The sequence below is a fragment of the Cydia strobilella genome, chromosome 1 (assembly GCF_947568885.1).
Source record: "Cydia strobilella chromosome 1, ilCydStro3.1, whole genome shotgun sequence".
NCBI classification, from domain to species: Eukaryota; Metazoa; Arthropoda; class Insecta; order Lepidoptera; family Tortricidae; genus Cydia; species Cydia strobilella.
In genome coordinates, this window is record NC_086041.1 from 10,946,613 (window position 1) to 10,965,899 (window position 19,287).

Genomic DNA, 19,287 nt, shown 5'->3' on the forward strand with positions numbered 1-19,287 from the left:
GATAGATAGCGTTTCGTTGTCGTAGCGCAAACGATTGGCATCTTGGCTAGGCCCCCTGCTGGAGGTTAGCGCTTACATCGCATAGCACCGCATTACGCAGCGTACTACGTAGGCGAACAACACGCGAACGCGAAGCGAAGCGATGCGGCACGGGGTGAATCACTCCTCTGATATCTATACCTTAGAAGTGTCCTACGTGGGCGATCTCGTTGCGAACGCGAACGCCGTGGGCCCGCCGCGCCGCGCCGCGACGCTTCGCGCTCGCGAGTTGTTCGCTTACGTAAGGCGCTGCGTGAGTATTGGAGCGTCGTTAATAACAGCGTAAGCCTCGAGTGCCACGCCATTAAGCTACCTTTATCTTGTATATTTATTTTCTCCACCTTTACGTGCGTGGTGCGTGCACTGTGCGGCAAGATCACATAGTCAGTAAATCCAGTTCACTCATAACAGTGGGAAGCAGCATCATGCTGCATGTGAATAACACTAATAACTAACTATTTATATCACCGGGAATTTGGAAACTCGTTGTTGTAATGTAATATATTGTAGTATGTCAACATTGATTACCAAACTAATAATTACATAATCGTTCTTGGCGAATAAATCTTGCATACATTTGTGCTAATTGCTATAGGTATGTGAATTGACTTAAATCCAATTTAACAGCAGACTTACGCTGTATTCATAAAAATTAATGATTACGAAATAACCGCTTGCGCGTTTGTTGGTGATGAGACTGGATAACTGGCTATTTTCGCTATTTTACTATTGGCTAATTGCATTTATCCAAAATAAAATCCTAAAATGCCCAGTCTGAAGTCGATTTTACTGTGACACAAGTGGTATGAATACGAGCTTGTGAAAGTTAGTTGGATAAGTAGCTTAGTCTAGTTTGAAAGAAGAGTATTGCTCCGCCCACGAGTGCTCAGTTTGCCTAAAGGGATTACTATTATTATTATGCAAATTACTGAAATGGATAGTTCTTTTATTTGATTTAATTCTAAGTAAGTTTTGTAACACAGTTGGGTAACATTTGCGATGCGCGACGATGTCGTCGAGATCACTTGGAACTACTTGAAAAATTGACATATGATGATGATTAAGTTTTATATGAAATAACAAAAGGAAATTTTGTAGGTCCTGAACAAAGATAAATTAAAAATACCGATTAGTATAATCTAATAGCGATAGGTAAGTATTTATAGTTGAGCTTACTCCACCAGCTCTGCCCGAAAAGCTCACCTGATATTAGATCCACTATTCTTAGATTTTTTAATTTTTTTATTATATAAAAATACAAATTAAACGACGAAATATGTTCTCTACAATTTCTTTTAGTGATAAAAAAACATTGCGTTCATAATAAAAGTGACTTAGCTGTAAAACTGTGGTGTAGACTTGTAGAGCGCTTATCGTCCCGAAATACGACGGAACAAAAGCGTGAAAACAAAAATACTTCTCCGACGCACAGTCGCACGCGCATGCTTTCGGACACCCATAGCCAGACAATGGATTTAAATACATTCGCATGTGCTTGCCTACGACATAGATTGGAAGCCAATGATAACTATCGTTCTTTTTATATTTATTTGCTACTTAAGAATTTGAGTGAGGTGTGGTTGAGAATTACCCAATTATATACTAATTGTAGGATAGCTTCAGATGTCTCTCTTTCTTTACCTTGGCTATTTCTTTTGGCTTAACACAAACGCACCGCGACAGTAACTCATGTGGGAGAGAGACTACCCGTCATTTTCATATTATATATCACGGCATTCACGGCGAATGCTGATTTATTTTATACCGTGGTATGAACTTGCCAGCTGTATGTATAAAGTGATTAATATGAGGTCAAATTTAGGTACGATAACACACACCTCATACGTAAAAATCCGTTCAGTCTTTTGAGCTCCAAGGCGTGCTAATGAAATAGCTATACGTATATAAATTAATGCTTACATGAAAAACATTGCCCTCACTACATCCTCGGTGAAAACCACATTATCGTAAACTGGAACTTATTATAATTTTGCAATTCGCCTGTAGATTTAATGGCTCCTCTACACTATGGGCCATCATACTGGTTCACTAAGATGGGCCAGCGTGTAGAGAGGGGTAGTGGTGTTGGATGGCTTATGGCGCGATGGAATGGCTACGGTGTTTGGGTTTTTCGTCCGCACATCAAACGTTGTGGGCCAGCGATGGTGCGTACATCTACAGGTGGCTCATTCCATAGTGTGTGTTCTCAACCATCGCACGACCATCTCGCTGGGCCATCGTGTAGATGAGCCATAATGTTTGCGCCGATGTCACCTGCCGGCGATGTGGTCGCGTTCTGTTTTTTTCAAACTGGCTAGAAATAGACCTAGACGTAATTTTTATTGGATATGTGCTAGGACTAGTCATGTTGCACACGGCTATGTGACGTCATAAATTATTAGTGGTATAAATTGTAGGACACTTTCTTAAATAGGCTTGTACAGTCAGCATCAAAAGTAACAGATCAGACTACGCGTCAAAAGTATCTACCAACTCTAAGGCCAGGATTACACTTGTAAGTTTTACTTACGTAAGTAGGGACACAGCTATACTACAGAATGAGATATGAATATCATCTCATTCTAGCAAATAGCTTTGTCCCTACTTACGTAAGTAAAACTTACAAGTGTAATCCTGGCCTAATAACTTAACAAAAATATATATAGGTAAGCTCCTTTATGTAGGACAATTAGACTGTGACAGATACTTTAGGACTCAAACTGTAGACGTCTATTTTAAAAATAAGTTTTTGGCAAAAATTTCATTTTTGGTACGAGCTTTTATCGCTGACTGTACTTTTCTTTTTACGGGCCACTAATGCTTATCGAGACGAAGCACACGAAGACTAAAAACTCTAATTTGCAAGGTAAATGCAATGTTTGGACGTATTTCCCCATAAAAAAAAAAAAAAAGCCACAACCGAATACAGAACCTCCTCCTTCTATGAAATTGAAGTCGGTTAATAAAATAAATAAAGGCTATGGAGCATCACAGTAAGCTCAATAAAGCTTATGTTACAACACTAGACGATGATAAATATAATAAATAGACAAAGATAAGTACTAAAATAACCTACCTATAGATAAAAAAACACTCATAATAATAGGAAAAAAAATATCCGTAATAAAGGGTCATCCATAAATTACATCAAACGAATTTGAAGATTTTTTGACCCCTCCCCCCTCTTTGTGACGTCACATAATTGGCAATTTTGTTTTCAACGAAACCATTTTAATTAGTTTTTTATTATTTTAACAAAAATATATTTGACAAAAGCAATGTTAGATAAGACGAATCCTATTAGGAATAAAAATACATCCATAAAAACAATTATCATCGCAAAAAATTGTTATTTAACTGTTAACAGCGACTAAAAAAATCAAAACCCTTTTTGGTTACAGATGTAGTTAAAGTGACCTCACAAAGTTTGTGACTCCTCCCACCCCCTTGTCACAACATGTCACATTTTCTTGATCCCCTCCCTCCCCCTAAACGTTAGATGTAATTAATGAATGACCCCTAAACACACAAATAAATGCCCTTACCAGGATTCGAACCCGGGACCTCCTGCTTCGTAACAAAGGCAGGGTAACTCCTGCTTCGTAACATAGGCAGGGTAACTCCTGCTTCGTAACATAGGCAGGGTAACTACCGACTAAGCTTGGAGCAGTTATTAATTGACCGATAATATCTTCTATAATAATATTATAAATGCGAAAGTGTGTCTGTCTGTCTGTCTGTCTGTTACCCCTTCACGCTTAAACCGCTTAACCGATTTAGTTGAAATTTGGTATAGAGATAGTTTGAGTCCCGGAGAACATAGGGTGCACATAGCACATAGGGTGGTTTTTATCCCAGAAGTCATCATTTAAGGGGCTGAAAAGTGGGGGTGGAAGTTTGTATGGGGAATCGATTAAAAGCAGATTGGATAAAAAATAAGCTCCCCAAATTACTAACCACGCAGACGAAGTCGCGGGCAAAAGCTAGTTTATTATAATGACGGAGAAATAGCTATCAAGTAGGTATGTTGTCTCTTGATAGTTATAAAGTACTTACGTCACACTGACTGTACCCAGTAAGAGTATGTGGTGGCTGCGTGCCAATTCTAATTTTCCGGGTATCAAACTTAATCAGACAGTTGCAATTTTTTGCATTATAAAACTAATAAAGTAGTCTAAATTTGAAACGAGTACTCTAAATTAGGTAAATTATTTTTAGAAGAATACATTGACCCTTCAAATGGTTTTTTTTACGACATTTTGAATTTATTGGTTGTATGAGACCATATGTCATATCCTTTGCTTTTAAGTCGTATTATCTTAGTTTTTGATCTTTTTATAATATCTTATTTAGTTCTACAAATAGACTTAGGTACGTAGTTGCTGAATCAAATGATTCAATTTAGGTAGTCATAAATTCAATAGTTTTATGAAATGATAAACTTTTATTACTTAGGTAGGTACTCAAATATGTTGTACGAAACGACATTTTCAGATATTAATATATACATTTAGGAAATAGCTATTTAAAATTAAATATGATGCACATCTATACGAATGACAAATTGCAATACGAGTTCATAGAATAGCTGAATAAATATCTCTCTTCCTCACATCCTGGTACAGTTTATTTAAGATTTCAAATTTAAATTAGGCCAGACATATTTTATAGCACAATAAACATAGAACTTTAGTGCTAAAAGCTGAATATGTAGAAGAGACAAAACGTTTTTCCTAAACGATTTAGTGTTATAATAACAGTATAGTGTTCTTCTATACGAACAGCAATAAAATATTTGTTTTTTTATAATGTGTTAAAATGTTAAATATTTACATTAGTTTCCTACCTACCGTACGTCACTTAAGCGAGTTTGTGATAACTGAATATATGTATTTATTTTAACTTTATTACACGATTAATAATGTACAAAATCAAATGTACCAGACGAAATTTTTATCCCACAACACAACCCTCAGACCAATAATGGGATTGAATATATGGGAGAAATTATTAAAGTAGGGGAAGGTTGCTATCATTGGACCGGCGCTTTAAATGGACCATCTAAACCTACCTTACGACCTTGTTTTAAAACCTACGCATGCTAGACAGAGATAGACCAGGTACAAAATGTCCTTGAGCTATCCATATGGCCCCACCGCTTCCTCAGTCGCGCCGCGCTTCTCGGCGACGAGTGATGTGAGCAAGTGTGTTTCGAGCGTTTTGGCGATGTAATAATTACGCGAAAGAGAAACGCAAGAAGTGTCACTATATTTTCATTTGTTTGAGTGTATTGACGTATGATGGTTAGAAATCTATTAATCATTAAATTTATAATAATAGTTTCTGGCCAGATATTTTCCTTATTTTTTTTTTGTTTTTTGATACCTAGTTGCTATCAATCGGACCGGTCCAATCATGGAAACTTTTTTTTGGTTTTAAAAATGTCATCTAAAGAAGGCTGCCATACGTCATGTACTTATTGATTTAAATACTCTTAATAAAAAATAAATTAAAAGAAATAAAAATGACAATTTCTATAAGTCTCCTTGATTGGACCATCAGCAAAAAAATCCTTAGTCCATTGATGGTGACTCCGTGGTCCAATCAAGGTGACCCTGGTCCAAACAAGACAACAGTGCGAAAAATCCTTTTCACGTTTTTTCTCCTAGATTATTAATCTGTATTCATTTGTCTGTAAGGTAAAGAATAAATATATTTCAATGATTCAAAATTATTGAACTTGTTTTAATTTTTTACATGAATTGTGTAAATTATAAGGCAGCGTAATTAAGTGGTCCAATGATAGCAACCTTCCCCTATATGAGTAATTTAATACTCGCATATATTCATTTTATATATTATATATAGAATGTTTTCAAATGCACATACACATTAACCTACATATAAATATAATGTTATTACATATACACATATAATTCCAAAAATATTTTTTTGATAAAAGAAGCTAGTTTTAAGACTCACTGCGATATCGGCTACCTGCTTAATGTTATGGCATAGTTTAAAATTAATAAAATATATACTTACAAAAAATATAACAAAGATATGCAACTATAAGTATTAGCTCACAAAGTAAAGACGAAACCCAATCGTACGGTTAATTTCACAGTAACGACTGAAAATGTTTGTTTACATTACTGTATCTACGGAGCTTCAGTAAGCGTACTATAAATACCGGCGACTTTCGCAACGGTATTTATAAATAAAAATGTATTTAGGGAAATACCAACGACTAATAAAGCACACGGACGTGATGGTGAAGTTTTGGTAGTTACCTAACTCCAGTACATAAATGATCATCCCGTCCCATAACAATAGGGAATATAATATATGTATTACGCGAAGGCTTGCGTAGGCACTCTACCATAATCTGAGGGTCTATCGCGAAACAAGAAAATCGAAATTTCGTTATCTAACATCTTTGTCACTCTTGCATATTCGAGAGATAAAGAGGCAGATAGCGAAATTTCGGATTCGCGTTTCCCGGTAGATCCTCTGTAAACAAACCGCCTTGATGCATCAATGTCATATTTTATTATCTCTGAAAATTTGTCAAAAACCTGTAGTATGTATAAATTACGGGGTCCCTTTGTTTGACATAATTATTGAAAGTCATAATGTAATGATTGTCATATTATCATTAGTCATAATTCTGAAACCGTTAACTTTTCAGGATTTTCCTCAGGTTATAGGTTAGGTTAGGTTAGGTTTGTTTTATGGCAATCCTGAAAAGTTACGTGTTTCTGAGAAAAACCAAATTATGACTAACGAAAATGTGAACAAACAATACTGGAAAACAATAGAGACCCATAAGTTACTCTACGGTTTACTAAAAAGGCTAGTGCTGCACTGGTGGCAGAACATTGCAGTAATATCCTCTATTATACAGCGAGCTGCAAAATGGCATGGACACAAATTATGAATGATTCATTCATATAGTAACCATGCAATTTTGCGACCGGGAGGGACTCACTATTTTTTGTTATTGCTTTTTGTAAAACTACGTAAATCCATTCCAAACAACGAGCCATAATATATTTATACATGGTGCTACAAACAGGAGACCTATTCAGATAGTAATTTCTTGTTATTAATTTTTCAACCAAAAATAAGTATCAAAAAGAGTTTTGAAAAGGTTATCACGGTCTATATCCCGGTCAATAAGTCTAATAGGTATCAAATTTTTTACTCAAAAAGAAACATGGAAAATTTTTACGCTGGGCAAGAACAGTGTGAGATTTTTTCCATTCCTTATTTTGCTAACTTTGTTTGTTTCTTAAGGAGGCGCATAAAGTTTCCATTTTACCTATAATTTTAAAAACGTAGTATCGTTTGAAAAAATAAGACGTATCGGCTTGTTAAAATATAGTTCAGTACAGCTAGCACCAGTTTAGAACTGATATAATAAACGCTAGCGTGAACGTAACTTACTTTCTATGCATCTCACTCGTACACACTCTATATTAGTGCGAGCGAGATGTATAGAAAGTAAATTACGTAGACGTTAGCGCATATGTCAGTGTTGAGTTGAGACTGTCAGTGACTCGTAGTAGGGTACTGAAATATATCAAATTTGACAGATGACAGATCATATCCATTACATATTAATAATAACTATTATTGGTTCTATTCAAATGATAAAATGGCAAACAAATAAGAAACATTAGGTATAATGCAAAGCGCCATACCTACCATGGCTACCATAAGCTTCCAATTATCAGTCTAGCTCAAGAGTTCCTCCCAATGCTTACAGAGTTGTCGCTTCTAAGGAACCAACAGTCGTATGATCTCCGATATTTCGGGTCACTATTGCATGCTCGTACTGGTTAGTTGGAGGCGAGTGCTAGGTAGGTGTTTGGATTATCAATCCAGCTGAAACACGATCCCTGCTGACGTCAGCGATCGTGTTACACGAACAACGCGTGCGCAGTTCTTATAGTAAAGTACCCAAATAATAAGTTACAGCGTTAATAGTATCAGTACCTATACTTAGTATTAATATTGATATATCTCTCGATACCATATGATCTCTTATCTGGGCGATTCTTGATTATTGGCGTTTTTTTGTCAGATAAAAAAAAATTGTAGGTTTGAAAAGCTCTTCATTCTAGGCGAAGTAAGCACGAAATCCCAATTTGGGACAAAACAATGTAGGTACCTAAATATGTAATTTTTCGTCGGTTTACGAAAATTCTATACGTTTTCGTTACTCAGGAGAAGAATTTTTAGAACATACGGTGAAATTGCACTTATATTATACAGAATAGGGAAACTACCTATTCAACAAACTTTACTTTCAAGTCTGACGAAATGAAAAATAAAAGTTTTCGTTTTTCCGGCTTAAAAAGGTGAGTTACATTATACACAGTATTGAAACGTATCTGCTAATCATGTAAGAAACAATGCTACTTGATGTAGTAAGTAGTTGAGAATTCGCCTTTTATATCTACTAAGGCAGTGGTTCTATTTAAACTTCTAATTTATATGCTCGCAGCCAAAAATACGCGCGCCGGTAAATCAATCGTCAAACCATCTTCAAACGCAGACATAAAAATGTTGTTGACCTCTTACCGCAGCAGTTATCTATAGATGTATCAATATTATTATCAAAGAGGATATAATATTATAGAGCGGTACTGTCATAGTAAATTTTGTAACCACAGTAAATTCACTGCCATCTATCGACACACTTTAAAACTAAAAATTAAGATTTATAAAAATACGATAAAATGTATTTAAATATGGATAAATGATTTTATTTATTTGCATTAATTATTTTTATTATTTTGACCCATGTTCTTTCACTGATATGCGTTAAAATTGTTAAATAAGAAACGAAACCGTCAACGCCCTCTATACGCGAGTAGGCCAAAGGTAGTAGCGACATCTGATCGAGAATCAAATTTTCCTGATTTTCGAGGCACGTTTTTTCCTTAGACTGTATCCATCTATTACGGAGTTATATCTATCTTTGCTATGACCAAAGATAGATATAACTCCGTAATAGATACATACAGTCTAAGGAAAAAACGTTCCTCGAAAATCAAGAAAATTTGATTCTCGTTCAGAGGGCGCTACTAGTTTTGGCTTACAGTCGTATAAATGGCGTTGACGGTTTCGTTTGTTATTTAACAATTTTAACGCATATCAGTGAAAGAACATGGGTCAAAATCATAAAAATAATTAATGCAAATAAAAAAAATCATTTATCTATATTTAAATACATTCTATCGTATTTTTATAAATCTTAATTTTTAGTTTAGAAGTGTGTCGACAGATGGCAGTGAATTTACTGGGGTTACAAAATTTACTATGACAGTACCGCTCTAGTATAAGTTACTCTATGGTCATAGTAAATTTTGTAACCACTGTAAATTCACTGCCATCTATCGACATACTTTAAAACTAAAAATGAAGATTTATAAAAATACGTTAAAATGTATTTAAATATGGATGAATGATTTTTTTATTTGCATTACTTATTTTTATATGATTTTGACCCATTTTCTTTCACTGGTATGCGTTAAAATTATAAATAACAAACGAAACAGTCAACGCCCTCTATACGAGAGTAGGCCAAAATTAGTGGCGCCATCTGATCGAGAATCAAATTTTCGTGATTTTCGAGGCACGTTTTTTCCTTAGACTGTATCCATCTATTACGGAGTTATATCTGTCTTTGCTGTTAGTGACCATTTCAACCAAAGCCTGTAATTTGAAAGACTGCAAATATCGACAAAATAGTAAAATTAAATTTTGAAATAAATGTGCGGTTCTTTCGCCTCCAATGGTGAGAGAGTGAGAACTAAGAGTGATCGTCCGATACTTTAAAAATATTGCAAGTATGGTTGTCTAATAACAATTTTTCGATTATATTTCTCTAATGTAAATAAATAACGGTAATATTCTAATCGCAGCCCTACTGGATAATGGTGATAGCTTGACACCATTGTCAGAAGACAAGAATATTGAGGATTTCATGTAACAAGCTGACTAAGAGTCCCCGGCAAGCTCGGTTTTCCATACAAACGTAGTTACGCTCTTATTTTAAAAAGACTAGCTAGATTGCTCTGAAACTTTGTACTTACAATGCGAATAGGTATATCTAGGTCTGTAAACAGTTTATGTAGCTTCAGATACCATAATAAAAAAATACAGCGAATTTAAGTTTTTCGTACAAAACTTGTTTTTGCTCTATTTTGTTAGTTTTATAAACTAGAGCTATATAAACTAATTACAAACCTAGATATACCTCATGTCATTGCATGTGCAGTTTAATTAAAATCCAACACGTAGTTTTAAAATGAGAACGAAACTCCGTTTGCATGGGAAGCTGAAATTCGGCCGTGCTTGCCGGGGACTCTTAATAGTGTCAACTACTTACCAGGAGGTACCATTACTTACCATTATTGATATTGTAAAGTAACCAGAGACGTGGCCTTGTGTTGCGGCCGATCCGCCACAAGCCACACGCTTCATTCAATTCGTATTCATATTATGCAACGTATCAACCTGTCAAATTGAGAAATTCTACAACTTTGAGATCTTAAAACAAGAGGTGACAAGAGCCCAAATCAATTATACTTTTTTCCAGATAGTGGGATATGCACACATTTTTCACTCCTGTGTAGACAATAAGTAACAGCTTGCGTAATAGTACATTTCGATGCTAGTGGGGAAAGTATGTCATTACCGCACGTGTATCGGACGACGTTTTTTTAATACAGTTGCGAAAAAATAATAAAAACAACAAGTAAGGAATAAAAACTTTGGAAACTTAAAACATGCTTGCAGTAAGAAAAACGCCTCTTCTTTGACAGGTGTGATGCATGCGCAATATACGCATACGAATCACTGCAAGTAATAGCGGCATAAATCACGTATTACATAGTAACGCCATCTTTCCGCAACAAGCAGTAGACACTAGTCCACTAGGTCAGTGGGTTGACAACTGGTATACAAGTGACACCGATAATTTAAATCTGAAAATTGAGGGTGTCGCGAAAACACGCAGACGACCGGCGAAAAGAAAGAACAGACGGGAGAAATGATTCGCCGTTAATAAGACGGCGATTAATAAAAATATACGTAATTTTACGGACATGGTACGACAATTACGCCATAATAGTACCGATTGGAGTTTGTTGTGATATTTGTGCGTGTGTGCCAGAGATAGTCACAGGGTAAGTGTACCGGCTGATCATTTAACTTTATTTATTAACTTCATAGAAAAATCCTAGTTATAAAAGTATAATTCACACTCACTGTGCGACACTTTGTTCACATCATAATTTCCATAAACGTTCCCGGTTTATGGAAATTATAAAAAACTCCGAGAATAGCATTGTAGGGGAATACTATCCGTAATTTCGCTACAGTTGTCACGAGACGATTTGGACAGCTATTCCTACTTCTACCTTCCATAGCTATTCCGTTCCATTCAGACAACTTATTAAGAACGGTTTTTCAATATTCGATATTAAAAAATAAGCGTGTTATAATGATGAAGAGGTAAGTAATAAAATATGAAATATGTATGTTTTTCGTATTCTTACATTAACAGTAGGTTTTTATGTTGATTACGTTTAAAGGATACTAATAATAACACTCATCAATAATTAAGTAGTCATGAATTGGAACAAGTATAAATAAAAAAAAATTGGAAAAGTGAAAAGCACTAGTTCGCGAAAACCAACTTTCCGCGCGCTAAACAGCTACGTAAAATAGCACTTTTTGAGCAACTGTATTAAAAAAAAAGATTTTTTCACCTCAGCAGCTCGAACAAGCCTACTTTCGTCACTCCCTGGAGTGAGGAAAGTGCGACTTTCCTCACTCCAGGGAGTGAAACAATGTAGCTTTTTAATTTAGTGAAGGCCATGAACTTCATACTACGGTATTTCACCACAAGAGCTGGTAAAGGCTCTCTTGATTGTTCGAAAACTGATAAGAGAGTTGCATTTTATTCACATGTGAGGCAAAGTAATCAAATGCAAATTTTGAGTTGGTTTCTTATGTTTGCTGGTAGAATTGACTTTTAAATTATGATTTTGAATGATAAATATCAAAGATAGATATAACTCCGTAATAGATAGATACAGTCTAAGGAAAAAACGTGCCTCGAAAATCAAGAAAATTTGATTCTCGTTCAGAGGGCGCTACTAGTTTTGGCCTACAGTCGTATAGATGGCGTTGACGGTTTCGTTTGTTATTTAACAATTTTAACGCATATCAGTGAAAGAACATGGGTCAAAATCATAAAAATAATTAATGCAAATAAAAAAAATCATTTATCTATATTTAAATACATTCTATCGTATTTTTATAAATCTTCATTTTTAGTTTTAAAGTGTGTCGACAGATGGCAGTGAATTTACTGGGGTTACAAAATTTACTATGACAGTACCGCTCTAGTATCAGTTACTCTATGTAAATATTTAATAACATTAATTTTGAATCGATTTGCTTTGATTTTGTTTGATATTTTACAGTTAGTATTTTCCTAACTAATTATTTTTAAGTGTGGTGTTACTATGATTACTAATACAAATACTGTCCATCGCAAGCTAACGCTGCAACATAGCGAGCGTAATGGGCACCTTTGCGTCGGAGGCAGCCCAGGGCAGGTTACAGTAGGTGGATAAATGTTTATGTTACACATGCTTGGTTTTTAATATTTAAGTAGTATGATTTATATTATTCAAAACGTTTTATTTCTGTTTTATTATTTAAGGCTCATCCATATTTGGATGCGCACAAAGGTTTCTTTTATTTCCGCGTTCAGTTGACGCAGTAATTACCTCGTTTCATACATTTACTGCGCAAACTTACATCAAGGAAAATCCTAAGGCGACGTTAAGATGGTTATAATGAATGTTTTCTTAATTTTATGAACATCCTTGTTTATTGCTTACAAGTCGGCTCTCCGGATTTATATTTACTGTCAAACTTTAATTGGGTGGAGATTTTTATGAGACTGACAAAATATTCTTAGTGTTTCCATATAAAAATATCATGTTAGTGGCAAACGAAGGTACTTACAGCCGGGTGTTTAACAGTTTTAGCACAGAATAAGTAATAGTATTATCATACAGAACGGCCACGCATCGCTCCGCCCCGATTCGAGTTCCTTCGCCCCGCGACAGCAGATTGACGAGCTTTTGGCGAACGCTCAGTTCGGTTTTTAATCAACTTACTCACACAATGACACATGACGCGTGTACAGACGTGCCGTTCACACATAGAAACGCAAATGATTTTTGATGCATGGCGTGTCCGCCGTGTGGTTTTAGTAAGCTACAGACGGACGCTTGTAAACTCCGTGAAACATTAATTCACTCTTATTTTGGACCAGCCTATACCTAATGGAGAAAAAATACCCGAACATGACTTACATCTAATTGGGAATAACTTAATTGATATAAAAAAACCGGCCAAGTGCGAGTTAATATGTTACACAATTTTTAACATTGTATTTTTTTAATGTGAAACGTGAGTGAAATGTCTTTAAAAAACCCGTAGGGTTCGGATCAAAAACTAAGTAAGCCCGACTCACGCTTGACTGCACATTTCTAATAGGTTTTCCTGTCATCTATACGCAAAGACCGATATAACTCCGTAATAGATGGATACAGTCTAAGGAAAAAACGTGCCTCGAAAATCACGAAAATTTGATTCTCGATCAGATGTCGCTACTACCTTTGACGGTTTCGTTTGTTATTTAACAATTTTAACGCATATCAGTGAAAGAACATGGATCAAAATAATAAAAATTATTAATGCAAATAAAAATAATAATTTATCCATATTTAAATACATCATCATCATCATCATCATATATTTAAGAGTTATACTCTTGTCGGTGGAGCGATTTCCATAAGTGTCGGTCCTCTGCCTTCTCCTTGACAGCCTGATACGACACGACGTTGAGTTTTTCCTTTACTTGATCTATGTATGTTCTCCTTGGTCTGCCCCTCCGCCTCCTTGCCTCAACTCTCCCTTCAATTATGTTCTTGATAAATTCGTCGTGTCGTAGCAGGTGTCCAAGCATCTTTCCTCTTCTATTTTCTATGGTTCTCAACAAACTCCTCTTCTCTCCTACCATGCGTAAAACCTCTTCATTTGTTTTCTTCTCCGTCCAACTGACCTTTGCCATTCGGCGCCAGCACCACATCTCAAAAGCCTCCAGCCTTTCCCTATCACGTTGCCTCATTGTCCACGTTTCGCTTCCGTATAGTGCTATACTCCAGATGTACACTTTTATGAGCCTCTTGCGTATTTTGCCTGGCATAAATTAGGCACTTTTTTGTGTTAAAAGCGTTTTTAGCCATCGCTATTCTGGTAGTAATATCTTGTGTACATCTGGAGTCACTAGTAATTATGCTGCCTAAATATTTAAATGATTTGACCTGTTCTATGGTGCTATTATTTAAAATTATCGGGTTTTGTCTTTGGTCTTTATTTGAGGTATTTTTCGAAGTCTGTTTTGAAGCTATAAGTGTCTTAGTTTTGTTTATGTTAATTTTTAGGCCAAACTCGTCAAAAACTGTGTTCATTTCATTGAGTAATTCTTCAAGCTGCTTTGTTGTAGATGCCAGTGCAGCGATGTCGTCATTTAAATACATTTTATCGTATTTTTATAAATCTTAATTTTTAGTTTTAAAGTGTGTCGATAGATGGCAGTGAATTTGCTGTGGTTACAAAATTTACTATGACAGTACCGCTCTATAATATTATATCCTCTTTGTCTATAGGTAATTGGTCCAGTAGTTTTGGAGAAAATGGTCTCTGACAGGCGGACAGACAGACAGCACGAGTGATCCTATAAGGGTTCCGTTTTTTCCTTTTCAGATACGGAACCCTAAAAATATTTATTTAGTACTGATTATATTTTATATGGAGTCGGTTGCACCCTTAGAGGATATAACCAAACGGAGACGCCTTGTCTGTAATTTTCTGTACAAAAAAGTCTATCGATTTTTGCGGGGGAGGGGAACGTCAAATGTATACGTAACGTAAAAATAGCCATGTCAGATAAACTTCAATCCATACATTGTGTATGACCATTGGCCGACTATTTTCGACAGAGGGGAACGCCTGTTAATGGCAGACTTTTTTGGACGCTGGCTCCGTTTGGTTATATCCTCCGATATATATATTAATTAAATAGGTACATTTTAGGTTAAATAAAAGCTTGTAAAAAGATGACACTATACATAGAACAATTATAATATTAAACTGTTGCAGATACTTTTGAAAGCGAACTGTTGACATCTTTATAACATCTATTTCTATTTTGAAAAGTCATCGAAGATGGCAGATACTTGTCCATACGCTGATGCCGAGTGTACATATTGAAAATAGTGACATCTATACGTTACCTCCCTCTACCGCCCGCCCTAGGTATATTATCTGCCCGCCCAAACACCGCCCAAGCATTACAGCTGAACGTAACTAGTATTCGCGATTTTCGATAGATGGCAGTAGTTATGGCTTTTCTTGAACAACTTTCCATGTCGTGCAACGTGATATATGATCATTATTGTTAGTCGGTTAAACGGTTAATATAGTTGTCTCGCGAGAATAATCATGCCGCATAGTACCTATTCTTATTACCTTCCAACGCATTAATAGTAGTAGAATGTTAACCAAGGGTGAAAAGTGTGAGAGCGCCAATAGTTCGAGGGTGTGATGGTTACTTTACCCGATTTAAACACTCTACTTTTCATTTCGACTATGAGGAAAGTAAAACACAGGAAAATATTTTGACGGTTAAGAGAATTAGATACTGGAATTGGCGCCATTTACATTTTGATCGAAAAAAAAATCTAAAACCATAGACAATCCGATCTTAAATTGGGATGTGTCTGAAACGGCCTTAATGTATATAATACACGCCTTAAAAAAAGTGAAACTGAATGAATGAATGTAATGTAATGATAATATTTTAAACATTCATCGTCATTTATGTCGATTTATTAACAAATATTTATGTTTATTTCATACATTTAAATATTAAATACAAGGAGCAAGTATTTGTTTTTTATTTAATAATGCAATGCAATTGACACTTAATTTCGATAATAACTTGGTCTGAAAATACGGAATCTAATATGAGAGCTGTTAACTGAATAATATGGCTTATTTTTGTATGGCTGTTAGCAACTTACTCGCAGTACAAATTAATAAAAATTTACTTTCTACCCTAGGGTGGGAATTACAATTTTTCCCCTGAGTATCAGCCTATGAAAGGTGAACTTTCCGAATGGTAGAGATGAAAGATTATATTTCGGCAAAAAATTTCGTTGGTTGAAACAAATATTTTACTTATATTACCTATCAAAGTTTGAGTCATTGTAGGTATTTTGCCTCGTTACAGAAAATATGTTATTTTTGCAATTTTAAACTTTTAGTTGTCGTTAAGTTTCTCAACTTTTTCACGGACGGCAGATTGACATCTTAGGCCAGGGGTCGGCAAACTTTTAAGAAAAAGAACCAACCAGAGCAAAAATCACCAGATTCTGGAATTTCAAAGAGCCACGAGTTGATCTGCCATCGATTTTTGTTGGTATGGAATCAGAAGATTGTACCCCGAAAGAGCCGCGGTTTGCTGACGCCTGTCGTAGGCATCACATTTGTATATATATCTATGCATGTTTAAAAATGAAGGCATGTTTACAAAAACAACATAACTACACTAGACATGAATTTACAGGAAACGAAAAAAACTAAATGTCTTCTTATATATTAGTTATTGGACATAAAATTGTATAGGTGATTTTAGTAAGTGGCCAATAGTTCCGAAATATACGATTACACATTTCAAAGACCAGTATTTTTGGAAAAAAATTGAAAAACGAGTTCGTCACATGCTGTTTTTGTAAAATTTTGTTAGTTATGTTCTTTTTGTAAGAAAATAAAACAAGTTTCTATAGAAATTATGTTTTGTATTCTATCAGAGAGGGACAGATTTATCTTACTTAACTAGTGGATTGTGACTGATTTTGGACAATCGGAGTCATTTTTGGAGACTATCTTTTGCTCTACGTGTAGACCCTGCTTAGACGAATGCTATAATACCAAAACCTCAAATCCGCAAAAAATGTTAGTTATGTTGTTTTTGTAAACATGCCTTCAAATGTATTCTCTAATAACCGTATTCTCTTGTTTATAGACGCGGCGTTGATGCGCCATGCGCGGCGTGACGTGACGTAGATGGCGTGCTCCGCGCGCCAGCCGCAAGATGGCGCGCGAGCCCGGCGCCAGCACGCCAGGCCCCCTGTAAGCTCACAGTCTTCTTGCTTTTATCTGTTCCCTATATACTGGATGTTTTTTCAATCCTAACTTTTCGTTCACTCGAAAAAGCCCTTTAATAGAGATAAAAAAAACCCTAACCTTTGCAAATAAATAATAGGTACATACCTACTGAGAAACTTTTATTATTGGAGTAACCCCGAAATTACAGAAAAAAATGGCTGTACTATTTCAGATCAGAATAATGCTGGCTCTTCCAAAAAAACCATCGAAGTTTCTTTGGAAGAGCCAACATTATTTAGCGATTACGGTGTTGGTCTAATAGTAAAAGTTGCTCGGTATATAATCAAAATTATCCCGCAAAATATGGCTAAGGGTTGAGAAAAACACCTTGTTTAACGTGACGTAGGTGATTTGCTTGCCCGGCGCCGGAACGCCTGGGGGAAGCTTACCTACATTCATCTCATTATTATCGTTTCCCTAAATAAGACGTGGCAGTATGGCACGCGAGCCCGGCTTATAGTCTTTTCATTTTTATCTGTTCCCTATACATTTAGGGTGGCTCAAAAATACGTTGACAAATATTTTAACGGTTTTTTAGGGTTCCGTACCCATCAAAGGGTAAAAACGGGACCCTATTATAAGTGTTTAGATTTCAAACAGTCCCCTTTCGGCTTATCCTTTGTCTTTTGTTAAATGAAACCGCACGTGCTACTTACTAGCATAAAAAAATGGTAGGGCCGTTTTAACCGGTTATTGAATTACCACTCTATGAAGATTGCAATAAGGTTTAAAATGAACTAATGAGAAAACATATTCCATAGCTGTGTGGTCTTTGCGGTTACTGAGTGCCGGCAAGTCGAACGCTACAGAACCAGTCTAAAATGTGTCATCGATATGCGTAACAAAGGCGCGTTATCGGAGAGCGCACTTACACTGGATTTTTAGCGTTGGACTAGCCTGCGCTCAGGTGCCATTTAAAATTATGCACGAACCAGGTAAGGGACAGGGACGGATTGCGATTAAAACATTTTGATGGATTCATGACAAGTATGTATTTATTTAAGGCTTATTATTCACTGGGCAACTAAAATATTAAACAGGACCTTTCATTGGGCATAATATATAATAATATAATTTAGCCGTGCATTAATATTTTAAAGGCCAATAATTTATTAGCTCCAAATATAAGCATAATATTATTAAAAAAACTGGCATCAAATTCAAGCCACAAAAATAATAATTGGGATCTTGAAATGATAGTTTGGCAACTATGATTACTTAGGTGTAAACAACTAATATGACAACAAATATTAAAAATCATACGCTTTACAATAACTATCATTTCAAGATCCCAATTATTATTTTTATGGCTTGAATTTGATGCCAGTTTTTTTAATAATATGATGAATTATGATTACTTAGGTGTAAACAACTAATATGACAACAAATATTAAAAATCATACGCTTTACAATAACTATCATTTCAAGATCCCAATTATTATTTTTGTGGCTTGAATTTGATGCCAGTTTTTTTAATAATATGATGCTTATATTTGGAGCTAATAAATTATTGGCCTTTAAAATATTAATGCACGGCCAAATTATATTATTATATATTACCTATGCCCAATGAAAGGTCCTGTTTAATATTTTAGTTGCCCAGTGAATAATAAGCCTTAAATAAATACATACTTGTCATGAATCCATCAAAATTTTTTAATCGCAATCCGTCCCTGTCCCTTACCTGGTTCGTGCATAATTTTAAATGGCACCTGAGCGCAGGCTAGTCCAACGCTAAAAATCCAGTGTAAGTGCGCTCTCCGATAACGCGCCTTTGTTACGCATATCGATGACACATTTTAGACTGGTTCTGTAGCGTTCGACTTGCCGGCACTCAGTAACCGCAAAGACCACACAGCTATGGAATATGTTTTCCCATTAGTTCATTTTAAACCTTATTGCAATCTTCATGGAGTG

At 35.5% G+C, this 19,287-nt stretch overlaps 1 protein-coding gene across 3 annotated transcripts in view; it reads left to right on the plus strand.

Annotated features, from left to right (window-relative positions):
* Positions 1-19,287, plus strand: part of LOC134740945 (rho guanine nucleotide exchange factor 17) — a 186,034-nt gene that overhangs the window by 43,143 nt on the left and 123,604 nt on the right. For 2 of the 3 annotated variants that reach the window (XM_063673628.1, XM_063673610.1), the window contains exon 2: positions 17,228-17,334. In XM_063673628.1, the coding sequence (XP_063529698.1) occupies positions 17,297-17,334 (38 nt within the window). In that variant the 5' untranslated portion in view covers positions 17,228-17,296. Of the gene's footprint in view, positions 1-11,119; positions 11,241-17,227; positions 17,335-19,287 lie in introns of those variants that run through there. The other variant, XM_063673619.1, reaches the window with a different exon arrangement.